The sequence below is a fragment of the Orbicella franksi genome, chromosome 1 (genome assembly GCF_964199315.1).
Source record: "Orbicella franksi chromosome 1, jaOrbFran1.1, whole genome shotgun sequence".
In the NCBI taxonomy this organism is placed as follows: domain Eukaryota; kingdom Metazoa; phylum Cnidaria; class Anthozoa; order Scleractinia; family Merulinidae; genus Orbicella; species Orbicella franksi.
Window position 1 is genome coordinate 34252427 of NC_138145.1, and position 14595 is coordinate 34267021.

The 14595-nt window shown below is 38.0% G+C and overlaps 2 protein-coding genes across 3 annotated transcripts in view; one reads left to right on the forward strand and one right to left on the reverse strand.

The window, feature by feature from the left end:
* LOC145460697 (cation channel sperm-associated protein 2-like) overlaps nt 1-14595 on the reverse strand; it is a 260280-nt gene that overhangs the window by 35177 nt on the left and 210508 nt on the right. The gene's annotated exons all lie outside the window — the stretch shown is intronic.
* On the forward strand, nt 3-12467 carry LOC145460437 (uncharacterized). 2 transcript variants are annotated; one of them, XM_081445264.1, is made up of 7 exons: nt 3-1574; nt 1789-2613; nt 4133-4306; nt 5030-5126; nt 5459-5572; nt 5950-6020; nt 9109-12467. In XM_081445264.1, exons 2-7 carry the CDS (start codon nt 2156-2158, stop codon nt 9839-9841), a joined length of 1647 nt encoding a protein of 548 aa, XP_081301390.1. In that variant the 5' UTR covers nt 3-1574; nt 1789-2155; the 3' UTR covers nt 9842-12467. The 2 variants fall into 2 exon arrangements, with proteins under 2 accessions (XP_081301390.1, XP_081301400.1); XM_081445274.1 differs by having other exon boundaries at nt 1987-2613.

Genomic DNA, 14595 nt, shown 5'->3' on the forward strand with positions numbered 1-14595 from the left:
TCTAATTGGCAAGTAATTGGTTTTGGTTTTGGTTTTATGACAGTCAACTGAAATCCGCTCAAACTAGAACTTCAGCTAGAACTTTTACCCAACAAATTAAAAGTTGCTACTAATATTTGAGTGACATTTAGAAATGGTCCTCAATTGTGGGAAGGTGTTTGATAATGGTAACTGGATTTTGGTTTGGGTTTTCATGCTTTGGGTCACTCCCATGCAAGTGAAGGTTGTACAGTGGTACTCCGTTAATCTGGTCACCAACGGGCCATAAAAACCTGGCTGTATTACGGAGCTTTTGTTCAGGCCAGAATGAAGTGACAGTAATAAGAGGTGGCTGCATTAATGGGATGACTATAAGGCAGGGTTTCACTTTAGTTAAAATCTTGAACTTCTCAAACTCAACGGTCATGTATTAGTCAGAGATAGGAAAATATTTCCTTTGCTATATTTTATATTATTAGTTTATTATAGGTAGAGGTCTCAGTCAAACAAATTTGTTTGCTTTTGTTATTGGTCATAATTAGCTTTTTTCTAAATGTCTTTGATGAGACTTTTTTTCTAGTGTGAAACAGCAGTATTCACTGTTACTAAACAAACAAGTACAAAAGAAGGCGTATTGTTAATAGTGACGGATAACATGACAGTTTGTAACTGAAGAAAGGAAAGAAGCAAGGCGAGTTTTGTTATTGATACAGTGTTGATAGGATTTTAAAGTGCTTGAACTGAGATAGTATCTCAGTTCTGAATTGTAAATTAAAGTAGCCATAAGTAGGTAAGAGATAATTGTCATACATGATGGCAATCAATAAAGTGTTGGTATCACTTAATTAGCATTTCATTGAAGTCGAAGTGGTGGAGGGTTATGCAGTGATATAGATGAAGGCTCTTTTAGCAGTTTGCTGGTTGAACCAGTGCATTAGTGGCTCAGTCTAATATTGATGAGAGGCTCAGTCTACCATTATTTAGTCGATAAAAGGATCCGAGAGGGTGAAAACGTGATGCGTTTTACCCCGATCGGGTACACTTCCCTAAGTATTCCCCTGCAGAGGCGTGGCGACCACGTAAAACATGGATGTTACTGTTGGTGGAAAGTGTACAAGACACTTGACCAAATCTTTGTCATTCTTCTCAAGAAATGTCCAAGAGGATCTCTGAGTCTGTAGGTCTGAAAGTCTCGTGGTCTGTAGTGGGTGTTTTAAAAAACCTCGTTGTTAGCATGTACCCACTATACTTAACACATTTTCAGATCAAGCACCTTCAACAAAACTTCGTCTGGATTATAACACATTCAAAAGGCGCTAAATCGAATCATCACAGTACTTGAACTTTAATCCGACATACCTACTGACGTTGACTGACGGAAACGAAAATGAAAACTACTTGCGATTTTTATCTGTCATTGACAACAAAACATCGATCACTCCAAAGAAAACAATAACACTGCAGTATTTGTGTTCGATCCGTTTCCCGTAGCAACAAACATAGTGACGCGACTTCCGGTGAGACTTTTTTCCCAGAGTAATTTGCTGCCGCTATTTTCGTCGGATAAGTGAAATACACGCTGTAAAATATCATAGGTAAGTCAAGCTCTACCAACTATGGTTGAGCTTACTATACGTTTTTCATTTGTATTCTAAGTGAAATTACTTGACGATGTGAGCGCCATATTTGCATTAGGTCTGTTTTGGAGCATCTGCTTCAGCGTATAAGTTCAACATGCAACGCAGCTGGCATTTGCGACCAGAACAGAAAACTAATTTTCCTATCAATATTTTCTCCTTTTATTTTCAGCTAACAAAGTATACTTAGAAGAAGGATAAGCTTGTGTACATTTTCTCTCCTCTTTGATGAATATTAACGCCGTTTTAAGCCGATAATTGTGCACCTTCTGAATTATGGAATGATATGTAAACTTGTGGTGGAACACCTTCTTTTCTGGAACAACATTAATTTGACCCTTGAAGGACCTTGAGGTATATTTTATTTTAGGAATGGACTCAAAATTTCTGCCCTTGGACCGCTCAATGAAGCGGAAAGGTATTTCAACAGTTTATAAGCTGAAGTGACGTGAACCGGTAACAAACTAAGAACAGAGCAAGAAGTGAAGAACTAAGAAGTACGCAGCTGGAGCTCCAGGGAAGTTTTGCAAGTGTGTTCAATGTGTGGGGCGCTTGGGGGACACAATCAAAACAGGATTGTTCCCGTGACAGATCTAACATCTGAAAAAATCGAAATCCGAAAAGGCCGTTGGTTAAGAGTTGTCCACCACAAGCCTCGCTTGTCAAGATCTGACAGTGGATTAGATACTCAGTCAAATCGTTCCGTGCATTCTGCTTCTTCTGGCGTTTCAGGGATAAGCGATCCAGATTATAAGAGGATTATTGTGATATTTTTCATCCACGGAGTCGGTGGGAGTGCTGATCTTTGGTACGAACAACTGCAGTACTTTAGCAAGGCAGGATACGAAGTTGTTGCTCCTGATCTGTTGGGACACGGGCAAAGCTCAGCCCCGACAAATCCCGCTGAGTATGAATTTTCGGAACTATCATACGATTTGATCTATTTATTTGATCGTTTTCATAAGAAGAGGAACGTTTTGGTTGGACATTCGTATGGGTAAGTCTCTTCAATTTATTTGTATCCTCTGTCATTCTTGATGGATAAGTAGCAGGGGGGGGGGAGGCAGAGGGAGGGAGGAGTGCAGGGTGGAGTAGGACAGGTTTTCACAAACGGAAAAAATAGAGGATCATGGTTTACGGATATAAAAATTTTGTTTTCCCAAATCACAAAAATAAGCGACTAAGATACTCTATAATGAGGTGTTCTTACACTAGAAAGAGTGTTTTGAAGAAAGTAAAATCGTTACTGGCTAAGTCAAGGCTCCATATTGCAAATTGCATACCTAAGACAGTCTCGATAGACGACTCTAACCATTCAGAGGACTTGCGTCTCAAAATCATGTAGAATAGAGTGGTAAAATTATGAATATCTCTTAATAACTCAGTTTCTTCATGGGTCACGCAGAACCTTCAGGCCATGAGTCACAAAGAATGATTTCTTAAATTGACGTTTCATGGAAAATAAAATCATCACATCACGAGAATACCCCTGTATGACCCTCTAAGAAAGGTTTTGCATTAGGACTCTGTTTGAAACAGAGATTCAAGGTAAATCAGAAATGGCCTTGTGCATAGTAGTGTACCAAGTTCATGTGCTGAAATCTCAGTCAATTCGCCACCCTGGATACCCTTTGCGACACTCACCGCCTTTACACCCCAGTCAGATTTAACACCCCAGTCAGACTTAACACCCAAGTCACCTCGACCATCCTTGCCACTTTGGCTATCCTCACCACCCTCAAGCCACCCTTGCTATCCTGTTCACTACCCTCCCCCAGGGGGGTGGTACTCCCATATATGGGCTATATAGGTATGTGCGGTCCCTAAGGGTATGGTTTTTCAGCTGTTTTGGTCATAAATAGGGTATCAATTTTGGCCATTTTGGTCAGAAATAGGGTATGGTTTTTGCACTCTGGTCTTGAATTAAGTATGTTCTTTAGAAAAAGCTACTTTTTCATCATTATCGATAAGAATATCAACAAAAGCCCTTCATAAATTATGTTTAGAGCAACTGTGCCAGCTGTAAAGGTCATAAATAGGGTGTTAAATTTTTGGTCAGGTCATAAATAGGGTAGGGAAAATTACAGACTTCGGTCATAAATAGGGTAAGGGTTTTGGGAAGCGGGCCGCATACCCCCACCTAATTTTTCTGGGAGTACCCACCCCTTTGTTCACTCCCACCACAGAGGCCACCTTTGCCACCCTTAACACTCTGGCCACCCTTGCCTGCTTGCCATCCCAGCTGCCCTGGCCACCTTCACAACCCTGGTGCTTCTAGTCACCCAGGCCATTCCATCCAACCAAGGCACTCAGGTCAAACCTTCAAAGTTATCCCATGTCTTGCCTTCTTTGGTTGTTCCCCTGTACAATATTACCAATCTCTATCCCTTCCACTCAGTTGTTGAAGCACTCACAAAAATCTACATCCTGAAGTTAAACACCAGCACAATTTAAAAAACAATAATTGGAGGCTTAAAACAGACTTCAGCATTATTTTGTTGGTTATGTGTTTGCAGGTCATCTTTTTGTGCAGTTATTGCATGTGAACGTGCTCGTCTGGTGTCCAAGATGGTGCTTATAGCTGGTGGAGGTCCTGTGCCTCTTGTGGGTGTTAGTTCTTGTGATGTGTTCTGCTTACCAACACCTTTGCTTTCATGCATCAAACCAATGTTTCTGTCTGTGTACGAAAGGTTAGCTCACTTAATTTGTCTAGTTATGCCATTTTTATTACTTTTAATTTAAATCCTTAGTGCTCTAATTTAAAAGAAAATCCTGGTTGTACCTATTTGGTTGCCCTCACTGCTGGTGAATCCTTGGGAGCCAAATTAAAATGATGTTTACCCACTGACTTCAGAATGTTTATCTTTTTCTCTGGTTGTATGAAAGAACTTATTTTGGGGAAAAACATGATCCGTGATACTTTTAATGCCAATTTATTGGCAGTTTAACAAATATGTTCAAGAGTTCAGGGAAAAATATTATTGAAGCAGTTTATCTGTCAGTGGGCAGTTTTTAAGAATTATTTTGTTAATGGAGTTATTGAAGTCTTAATGATTCAGTTCATATATCTTATTAGATGTTTTGGTGTGGAATATCGCTGAGTAATTTTATGAGTTGTGTGGTATTTTGATGAGCACATAGGGCGAGTCAAAATACAAACAACTCGACACACTAGAACATATAATAAGAGATATATTATCCAACTGCTGTAGTCAATAAATTTATGAGTGAAAGAGGGAGAGTGTGACAGTTTTACATGCGTGCGCTGACTTGTCTGGCAAACAGGTTTTCTACTGTACAAATAACTGTACAATATCATTGTATATTTGTACTATTATTTGGATGGTATTCGCTACAGTTGGATAATAATTCTACTTATTATGTTATGTTTGGGCTGTTTGATTATTTTACAGGAGAGCATACAACAGTCAGAGGGCAAGATCAATGAAGAAAAAGTTCAAAGCATTTAGTGCTCCCCCATTTGTATTGAAAGCTGTGATGGCTGGCCAGGTTGGTGAATCTCATCTTTTGGGTATTACAATTTCTTCATTACAGGTAGGTCTGAGAGATTGGTCCACAGGCATGAGTAGGCATGAGATCAGATTTTTTTCATCTCCAGGTTTGAAGACTCTTGCCTCAGGTGTGTGCATTGGCAGGCAATCGTACTGCCAGGGTATTAATCAAAATATTCTAGAAAAAGGCAAGAAATGTGCATAACTGTCATCTGTCATCTTCATGCCCACTACATTGATAAAACATTCTTTTCTTAATAGTTTGTAGGTAATAAGCAGAATCATGCACAGTGCTTTTAATTGTTATGATGACCATGGCGTCTTTTCCAGGTGTGGGAAGAAGGTGATGAAAGTTACCATCAGGAGCTGATGGTTCCTGCATTGTTAATTTATGGAGCTCAGGATAAATTTGTAACTCTCGAGGAAGAACAGTGGATGCAGGAGGTCAGTGACAAAAATAATAACAAGGACTTCATTATATAGATCTTTGTTCTATCTTACCTGATCTTCTCTGTTGCTTTCAGTGCAGTACATTATGTACTATGGTACTGATTTTCAATTTCTGCTGTGAAATTATTTTCATCTCCCCTAACCTCACAGCTGTTGGTTTCTGTAAATGTAATTATCATCTTTAATTGTTTTGTAGACTTATACATGTACATGACTTGTGTTAAGATAACTCATAGGAATGCTGGACATTGATTGAAGTCAGAAATGCCAGCTCAGTCAAAGAGGGATGTTCGATAGTCATGTGAATAATATCCTATTATTTCATCTGTCATAATTTTTTTTATGGTACTCATCTTGGTTTAATTTGGTAGGTGATATACAGTTCATCACTGGAGGTTATTCAAGATGCAGGCCATATGGTCATGGTAGAATCTCCTGTGAAGTAAGAAACAACTCTTGCAAAATGAAAAACATACCTGCCAAGTGTACTGAGGCAAACTCTAAAGTACAGTGGAATACTGTCTTATGGCCATGTTTAAGCTTAAATAACAATGTTAACATCAGAGTTGTTAAGATCTTGTTAGTCCCAAATAGTTAGTACTTGCTACAAGATAACAGCAAAGAAGGAAGTTATCTTTCTTACTTGCTAAGGGATCATTCTGATTGTGATCTACAGCATGCTTATAGTGAAGGTGTACCAGTTAAGGTATCATGGTAGGTGGATTTTTACAAAAAATGCGAAAAATCTTTTTTTGGCTGTTCAAATTGGGAAGACTGAGATAAATATTTTGCAAAAAGAATGGGGAAAAAGGCATCTTTACTTTTTAAGATAAATAAAAGAAACTATTTTTGCATCTCATTAACCTCTTATGGTACGTTGACACCTCTAATTAAAAGTCACCACCAGTTGTCACATGGATTATGCAGATTATGGTGTGATATTTTATTTGTGCATGCAAACTGTTCTCGATCTGGTTGTTTCATCGCAAGTTAGCTTTCGTTCTTGCCAAATTTTCTTCATGTCTGGACGAAAATGCAGGAAAACTTCTTGCCCATTTTCGTCTTTGAAAAAGCTGAAGAGGCAAAAATCTGATGGAACCCACAGGTTCAGCGTTGAACAAGATCTTTGGCTCTGAGCGACCGTGGGTCGCACTGTAGCCAGGAAAAATGGTTGAAGGTACTCGAGGACACTAGTCCCGCCAATGAAGCTGAAGGACAAACTACAACAAGTGCTAGTCGCATGTAATTGCTGCAGAACGGACGCGATTCCAAAACTTCCACAACTAGAGAGTCGAGCGCAAACATAGATGTAGACGAAGTAGACCTCGAGATTTCCTCTTTTTGGCTTCATGGGGCATGGTTTCAAAAAATGTCTGGAAAACGAAGAAGCCTGAACTTAAGCAACAATACCAATCACGCCGACGACATCTTTTAAGTAAAAGAAATCATGGCAGTTTAACTTGGTACTGAGTTTGTCGGTTCTCGGACGATGCTGGATGGGTTTCCGTGCTAGAATTGTAGATGTCTGTTTATTTCAAGTTGCCACAACCCATTGCTGTGCTATACTGACCCTATACTGACCCATACCGACATCTGTCAGTGCAGAGGGGATTTTTGACACCTAATCATACCAATCTCATAGAATGATTTTTGTCTTTTTCTTGATCAAATAAAACTGCATATAAGGATGAACATTTTAAGTTCGTTTACGAGCATCTTCTGACAGAATTGGCTGAAAATCGGCAGGTATGTTCCAAGATACCCCCTTTGAAAAAGGGTGTCAGGCTTTGTTTAATTTCGCTTTCATTTCAAAGTTATGGCCTCTTTAGTAGAAGGAAACGTCCGCATTGAAAATATCAAAGTTTAGGAGCGTGTAGAAAAAAACCAAACCACATCTGGAAAATCGCCGACACCTTTTTTGAGGGTGATGTGTGAGAAAACATTTCTGATGTTAATCGCGCCGCTCAAATAATTCAGGCATGGAAGCAAACCAGTTTAAGCGAAGCAGTGTTTCTGGATTCTCTTTTAATATCACTGCGACAATAACTTTTTAGAAAATTTCAAAGGTATGATTGTATTCTATAACTATTAAGCTTTCAGAAAATGTATAGGTTGATGGGGTTTTCTTTCAAAGTGCCAGTGAGAGAGCACGATTTCCAAACACTGTCAATCCACCTACCATGATACCTTGAACGCAGAGCCATCCTATAGAATGAGGCTGAGGTGTTCAGCCTGCCAATCACAAATCCCACCAGACAACCAATGCTCCCATTTGATCAGTTTATTCACTCAAGTCTAGTTTTAGCCCGTTGCCTTAAAATTCTGGAGAGCGACGGGTGTAATTTTCTGGTTTATTTTACAAGTAAGCAATGCCTTTTGAACTAAATGAACGACAGCTTCAAGAGAAGAGTTTACAAAGAAAATTGACTTTTTTAAGTTCAACTTCATAATTTTGTTCCTCCACTTGCAAAAGTCTATCACATGAATTTGAGCTTTTCACTCAAATTTATAAAATGCTGTGTCTAGTTCATTTGATGCCAGAGTGTCTGCTCTTTCGATTGAGAAATAAGTTTGGGAACTAAAACTCGTCAAAAACCCAGTTACAAGCAGACTGCGAAGGTAATATATTATATCTGCAGTAATATGGTTATTCGTCAGCCAGTTATCTAAAAGAGATTCCATATAAAGGTGAACATTGGCTGCTGTTGTACTCTTGCTGTTCAGTAGAATTCAGTCAGCCTTTTATGAATGCAATTTTTGTTTTTGTTTTATTTAGCCATGAGTCTTCCTTCTCCTTTCTAACATCAATATTCAGGTGAAATCTCACTTTGCCATTTTCAAGTTCTCTTGTTTCTTCATAGTACTTTTTGTTTCTGATTTCTTTGTTCTGAATATAGAACAGTTTGAAGAATAACTCAGCGTTGTTCAATTTGCATTTTGTTCAGTTTGCACCATCGTAACGCTCATAAATCTGAATAATTTTAAATATCCCACCAAAATCAGTCTGTTCAAAGGCTAACCAAAATCACCTCCTATGGGATTTGTTTTCGTTCTCGGCATGTTGAGATAAATGGAAACAAATAGCTTGTTGAACACAGGCGTCATCTTTGTTATTTTAGTTAGCGGCAAAATTTGAATGTTCTTCCAAAGGCATCTTCTAAAGTGTTAATATAGGTTTTATTTTCACTGTAATTTTATTATTTACCTTCTGTTATTCTACGTCAATGACTCCATTGTGTTAACGAGAAAAACGCTATTTCTCCACGACCTCTATGTTATGCGACCGTTATTTCAGCTGTTTACCATTGCACAAAAAAGCCAACAAAGTGCTTCAAAGATGGCATGTCCTTGCCTTTTATAGGATCACTCCGTGTTTAAGCTCAGTCTATAAAATCACCATCTCTAATAAGCATCACCCCCCTCCCGCCCAAAAAAAACATGAAGAACTTCAAGACAAAAGCCCTCTGACATTCTGTCTGACAGCAAATCATGTTTCATTTATTTTGTTTCTTTTGTTTTTTGCATTACAGGGTAAACTGGTTAATACACAATTTTCTGCAACGTGATCCCACCACGAGATCACTACACAGAGAGTCATGTGATCTTTCCTCAAAAGCATCTATTCATGTTGCAACGAACAATGATGTAACCAATACTCAAAATGAGGCTGGGCCACTTCAGACGGTCACAGAATGTTTTAGTGAAGAAGTCAGGAGGCGTTCAAGTGGACCGCTGTTAGAACCTTTAGATGCAGAGAGTTTGAAGGATGTCAGACGAGGTTCACGATCATCTCTTAACGTTCCTGGAACCATTACGTCAACAAGAAGGTCATCAGCAGATCGAGATGACGTTGAAGAAGTAGTCATAGCATCACCCCCGAGAAGCTCAGAGATACGTTTAGAAATACCACAAACTGATGACACCGGTAACAAGGCTCCCCTGGTGGATATTGCAGATAACAGGGTCGAGGCTTCTGCAAGTGATGTTCATTGTTTGGACAGTTCATCAGATCTGGACAAGAGAAAATCCAGTGAAAATGTCAGTGCATTAGTGACTGGTTCATTGTCTCCGAGTTTAGGAGCAGTTCATATTATGAGACCTTTAGCAGGTGTGGCTTGGACAAACAATACTGCCAATGCCAGGGCGAAGAGCCGATATTCTCTACGGTCATTTCTAAGACCAAAGACACAGCAAAGTGAGAATGTCACAGGCTCACAAAGTGCGCCACCAAGTCCAGCTAGCAGTAGATCTGCTAAATTTTAACAGATTCATTTTAGTATTATTTTAAGCAGAATGAAATTGGCTCAAGTACACTCTTGAGTGCATTTAGCAGTGGATCTGCTAAATTTTAATAATTTTTTGCTAACAATTTTATAATTATTATTATTTAAGCCTGGATGAGTAATCTCAGATGACTTGCTTCACCCACACATTCTTAATGCCCGTGCACACACTGCAACATTGCATGCAAATCGTTTCTTGAGTTAGACTAGGAGCAGTCAGTTTAGGTTCCTTAAAAATTCTCTGTCTAAATGGAAAAATTAAAATTATTCAAATTGGGAAAGAAACAAGAAGGGACCAAGGCAAGACAGGCCACATGCAGCCACATTTTGCACACCATGGCTGGTGTGGAAAATTACTTCTGATGTTTAATATATAGATTTAGCCAAGCCTAAACGCGGAGCTTGTTCAAAGCTCGATTAAGCTAACCCAGGATAAGCAAGAATTTTGATTTGAGTTCTTTAACTTTGCGGTGAGATTTTCTGTTTATATTGTTTTGGCATTCTGTTTTGGTTTAAATAATCTCAAGAAAAATCTATACTTTGGATAACTTTTAACCCTGGGTTAGCATTAAATGGCTTCCGAACAACCCAGCCCTGATAACAGCAAGTTAACCTGATATAAGTCTGTGATCCAATCGAAAACCAGCACTTGGTCAGCGGTCACCTTCCAAAAAACACATGACATCAGTGAGCTCTAAACTTGAGGGTACGATATGGTCATGTGGTACTACTACTAGATACCTTGTTTTGACAGGTGTCAGGTGTCAGGTGTTAATGGATGTCCTAGATCAAAGAGGGACACTAAACCAAGGCTGTACTGTATGTTTCTGTCAACCTATCAGCTGGAGTATGACCGCCATCTTGCGTGACTCCACTGCCTCCGTTGTGCATACGTACCTACAAGCAATACTGTTAGCCATGATAACCATGAGAAAATCAACTCATGGGTTTTGTTTTCTTTCCTGTATGAGTATGGGGCTCCGCTTGGTGGCCCTTTGGGCCACCGGAGCACTGTTACAATTATAATTACCTGACCAATCATGCAATAAGAGTGCTATGGCTTTTACTGCTTTAGCTCCAGGAGAAAATGCAAAGAAGAAAAGCAGTCTCAGTGGTATTGTTAATGATTTGATTGGATGTTGAATAGGTCAGACTTTGAAACATTGTTACATGCCATGTTGTGGAAGAACCAGTAGACCTAATGAGAACCTTCTGAAACCTTGTGTGCAACAATGTATGGAGGTTAAAAATAATTATGATGCAATCTAGTCTTGACACATAATCTTGCAGGGTGTGTCAGGATCTTTAGTCAGAAGAGTTAAACATACATTGTTTGTCAATCATCATGTGTTGCACCGGGAGACAGATTTACATCTCATGTGTTTCATATGCCTGTATAAATGAAGCAATGATTGTAAATAGCATGGTTGTATTTTTCCATTGTCAGTAATAAGCATTTAAAATAATTATAATATTTGAAATGCAAATACTATTTATTAAAATTTGACACCCTAGTTGTCAGTGGGCATGCTTGTTGTAACTTGAACCTGACTGAATAGTAAAGCTTTTCAAGTGACCGGTATGGTGATCTTACTTTCAGCTGGAAATGTTGTGACTGGGCACAGAGATATGAATTCTAAGAGTGGTTAAAACAATATTTTACTCACTCACTTTGCTTGTTCACAAAATATTGTTTTCAAGACAAGAAAATGAAATTCATAAATAAAAATTATTATATAGACAAACAGACTGTTTAGACAAGCAATCGTGAAAAAGGAGGAAATGACATCATCAACATCCTCACTAGTGAGCACATGCAAAAGTACACCATTCTTGTCCAGGATGTAGTTTGTTTCAATTTTATGAGTGGTATATTTTCCAGTAAAACACTTGTATCTATATAAACATGTTGCTGTCAATTTTGTAGCACAAGAAGTTACCATAGCAACAATGACATGCTAAAAACACCCTTAACTTTAGCTTTAAGAGCTTATAACTCAAAATAAGCTCGGTGACTCTAATTATTATTGAATTGTGATAAGCATGATAAGATGCAACTCTTTGCAAAGTTTAAAAAATTCTGAGGAGTGGGTTCAAAGCCACCTTAAATTTCTGAAAATTTAAGGCGGCTCTGAACTCACTCAGAATTTTTTTAAACTTTGCAAAAAAGTAGCATGTTATCATGTTTATCGCAATTCGATAACAAAAAATGGGGGTCATGAAGCTTGTTTTTGAGATATAAACGCTTAAAGCTAAACTTAAGGGTTCTCTTAGCTGATCATATTGTTACTATGGTAACCTGTTATGTCCAAAAGATGACCGCAACTTGTTTACCAATGATTGGGCATTGTATGATGCTATTTTTATAGCATCACTTGTTAAACAGTGGTAGTATTCATCCTTCAAAGTATAGCTGCTAGAAAAGTGCTGGAAACTATTGCCAGCCTGCGTAAAAGATCTTAGTGTCAGAATACCAGGTTTTTCATTCCCTTTATGAATTTCTGCAAAACTAGGTTTTGCCCAGGCACATCATTTAAGAGTTATCTGCTAACCTTTCCTTCCACACTTTATTTTAAAACAAGTTCAACTTAAATAATGTTCCTATATATATATATATATATATATATATATATATATATATATATATATATATATATATATATATATATATATATATATATATATACCTTCATTATACAAAATGGTAATCACAAAAGTATGACAAAGTAAAACTGAATACAGGTCTTGAAGTACTTTGCAATAATGACTTCTTATAAATTCCAGAATAAATTTGTTGAAAGGACTTGTTGCTATGCAGAAACTGATCAGTGAAGCAAACTATTTACAAATTCACCAAATATGATATATTTAAATTCTTACCAAGGATTGGGCTTAGAGGAATAAAACACATCAATTCGTTTTGTTTTCTTTGTGATTAAAAGTCCAGATTCTATAAATTATATCAAAATAAGCATTTGCTATTAAACCTCATCTTTTCTATGATTGAATTGCTGGATGTTTTCTTAAAACATACAATACCTCAACTATGATAATATTATATATTTATTGAACAACATGATCTTTGGTGCCTATGGCATCCGTATTAATAGTAGAAAGGTGTTTATATACATAGTTTAATAAACAGAGTTCCTAAACAAGGCTAGGTAACTTGATTGCTGTTTAAAACTATCGATAAATTATTTTACTTGCCTGCTTATGCAGCACAACATTATCTTAAATTAAAGCACTTTAATGCCCAGATCTTCACTCCTGGGATTGAGTGATACGTAGAGTTCAAATATAGACATCCACTTTTAACAAAGTGTTCTCTTTCTGACATTTCTGACTAAATTGATCAAGCTAGTTGGGCTTCATTTCATGAAGCATGATAGCATGATAAGACACTCAGAGCAACCAAAAGCCAATTTCTCCCCACATTCTTAATACATAATCAAGCAGGCAGGTTATGAGAAGAAAGAAAATCATCACTGACAAGCTTGTCTTGATGTAACAACAAATACCCGACACCATTCGTAAATCAAAGTATGGTCTTGACTCAGGAGAATAAAATATTCTGAGCTTACGACTGACTACTGTTTCTAGCTTGTCAATAAGGTTAGGAGCTAATTGGCAACAGTTTAGCTATATGATTGTACATGAATTACAGCAGTTGGATCCCTTCTTTATTCTGACACTGTACAACAAAGTATAAGCATCCTCAGATGTGACTGAAGACATATCACCATAGCGATTCTCCACAATGTATTTACATTCCATACATAGCCAGTGTCTCTCTTGAGCTCGTTCAAAACTCTGCTGGAATGTAGTAGCTTGGACACTTGGTTTAAAATTGCACTCCACTGCGGCACCTCGCATGATTTCCTGGCCACACCCTGGGCATCTTATGGTAGCTGTGGCCATGACAACCAGCTTATATCTGGAATATCATGAACTGTCCCAGTTTTGATAATATTCAAGGTCTGACCTGAGAGTCTGAAAAGGATGTAGTTTGAGTTGAGTTAACTAAAAATTTTTTGCAACTTTGTTGCTGACTGATTAGGTGACACAAACGCATTTGTCAAAAATATTAATCGCCAAAATTTTATCTCTACACCTGCACATGTCTGGTATAGGGTAAAGGAATGTAAGGTCACAGGGACACCCCCCCCCCCCTACAACTACTGTCAGCTACTGTCCAGCACAAGTTTTATTTTTCACTTTTCACTTCAAGCATTTAGCGAAAGCGACAATAAATACTGTATCGGTTAAAGTAAACTTCCTGTTTGTTAAGGTTTCGATTTGATCAATTTGGACGACAACAGCTCAGTATTGATTAAACTTTGAGCGGCATGAGACTAGTGTCTAGTGTCTATTATCAAAAAAGAATCTTCGTTAGCAAGTACGTAAAGAACCGTCACCAAGTTCTTTATGAACCCTTTCATTTTCGAGCCGATTGTTACCGCAAACCACAGTAAAGGCAGCAAAGAATGCACCAAACAAGAGCGACACACAAGCGATCAGTGACAGATGTATCAACCATACGTGAACCTCTGTCCGGTCGGATTGGCGCCGGTGGCTTGTAGCTTAGTAGGACTAGCCTTGAAAGCAAAACAATAAATAGATTACCTTTCTCTTCAAACATTTGTATAGGTCGGGAAAGGTGGTTAATTTGAAAACAATCTTCGCTAAACTGTCCCCACGGTATTGCGTTCTCTACTCAAAACAAGTTGTTTA

Excerpts from the sequence above, each read along its gene's own strand:
- LOC145460437 (XM_081445264.1), top strand. The coding sequence starts at position 2,156 with ATGTGTGGGGCGCTTGGGGGACACAATCAAAACAGGATTGTTCCCGTG. Across the intron at positions 4,307-5,029 it reads TTTCTGTCTGTGTACGAAAG|GAGAGCATACAACAGTCAGA; the intron begins GTTAGCTCACTT and ends ATTATTTTACAG. Across the intron at positions 5,573-5,949 it reads AAGAACAGTGGATGCAGGAG|GTGATATACAGTTCATCACT; the intron begins GTCAGTGACAAA and ends TTAATTTGGTAG.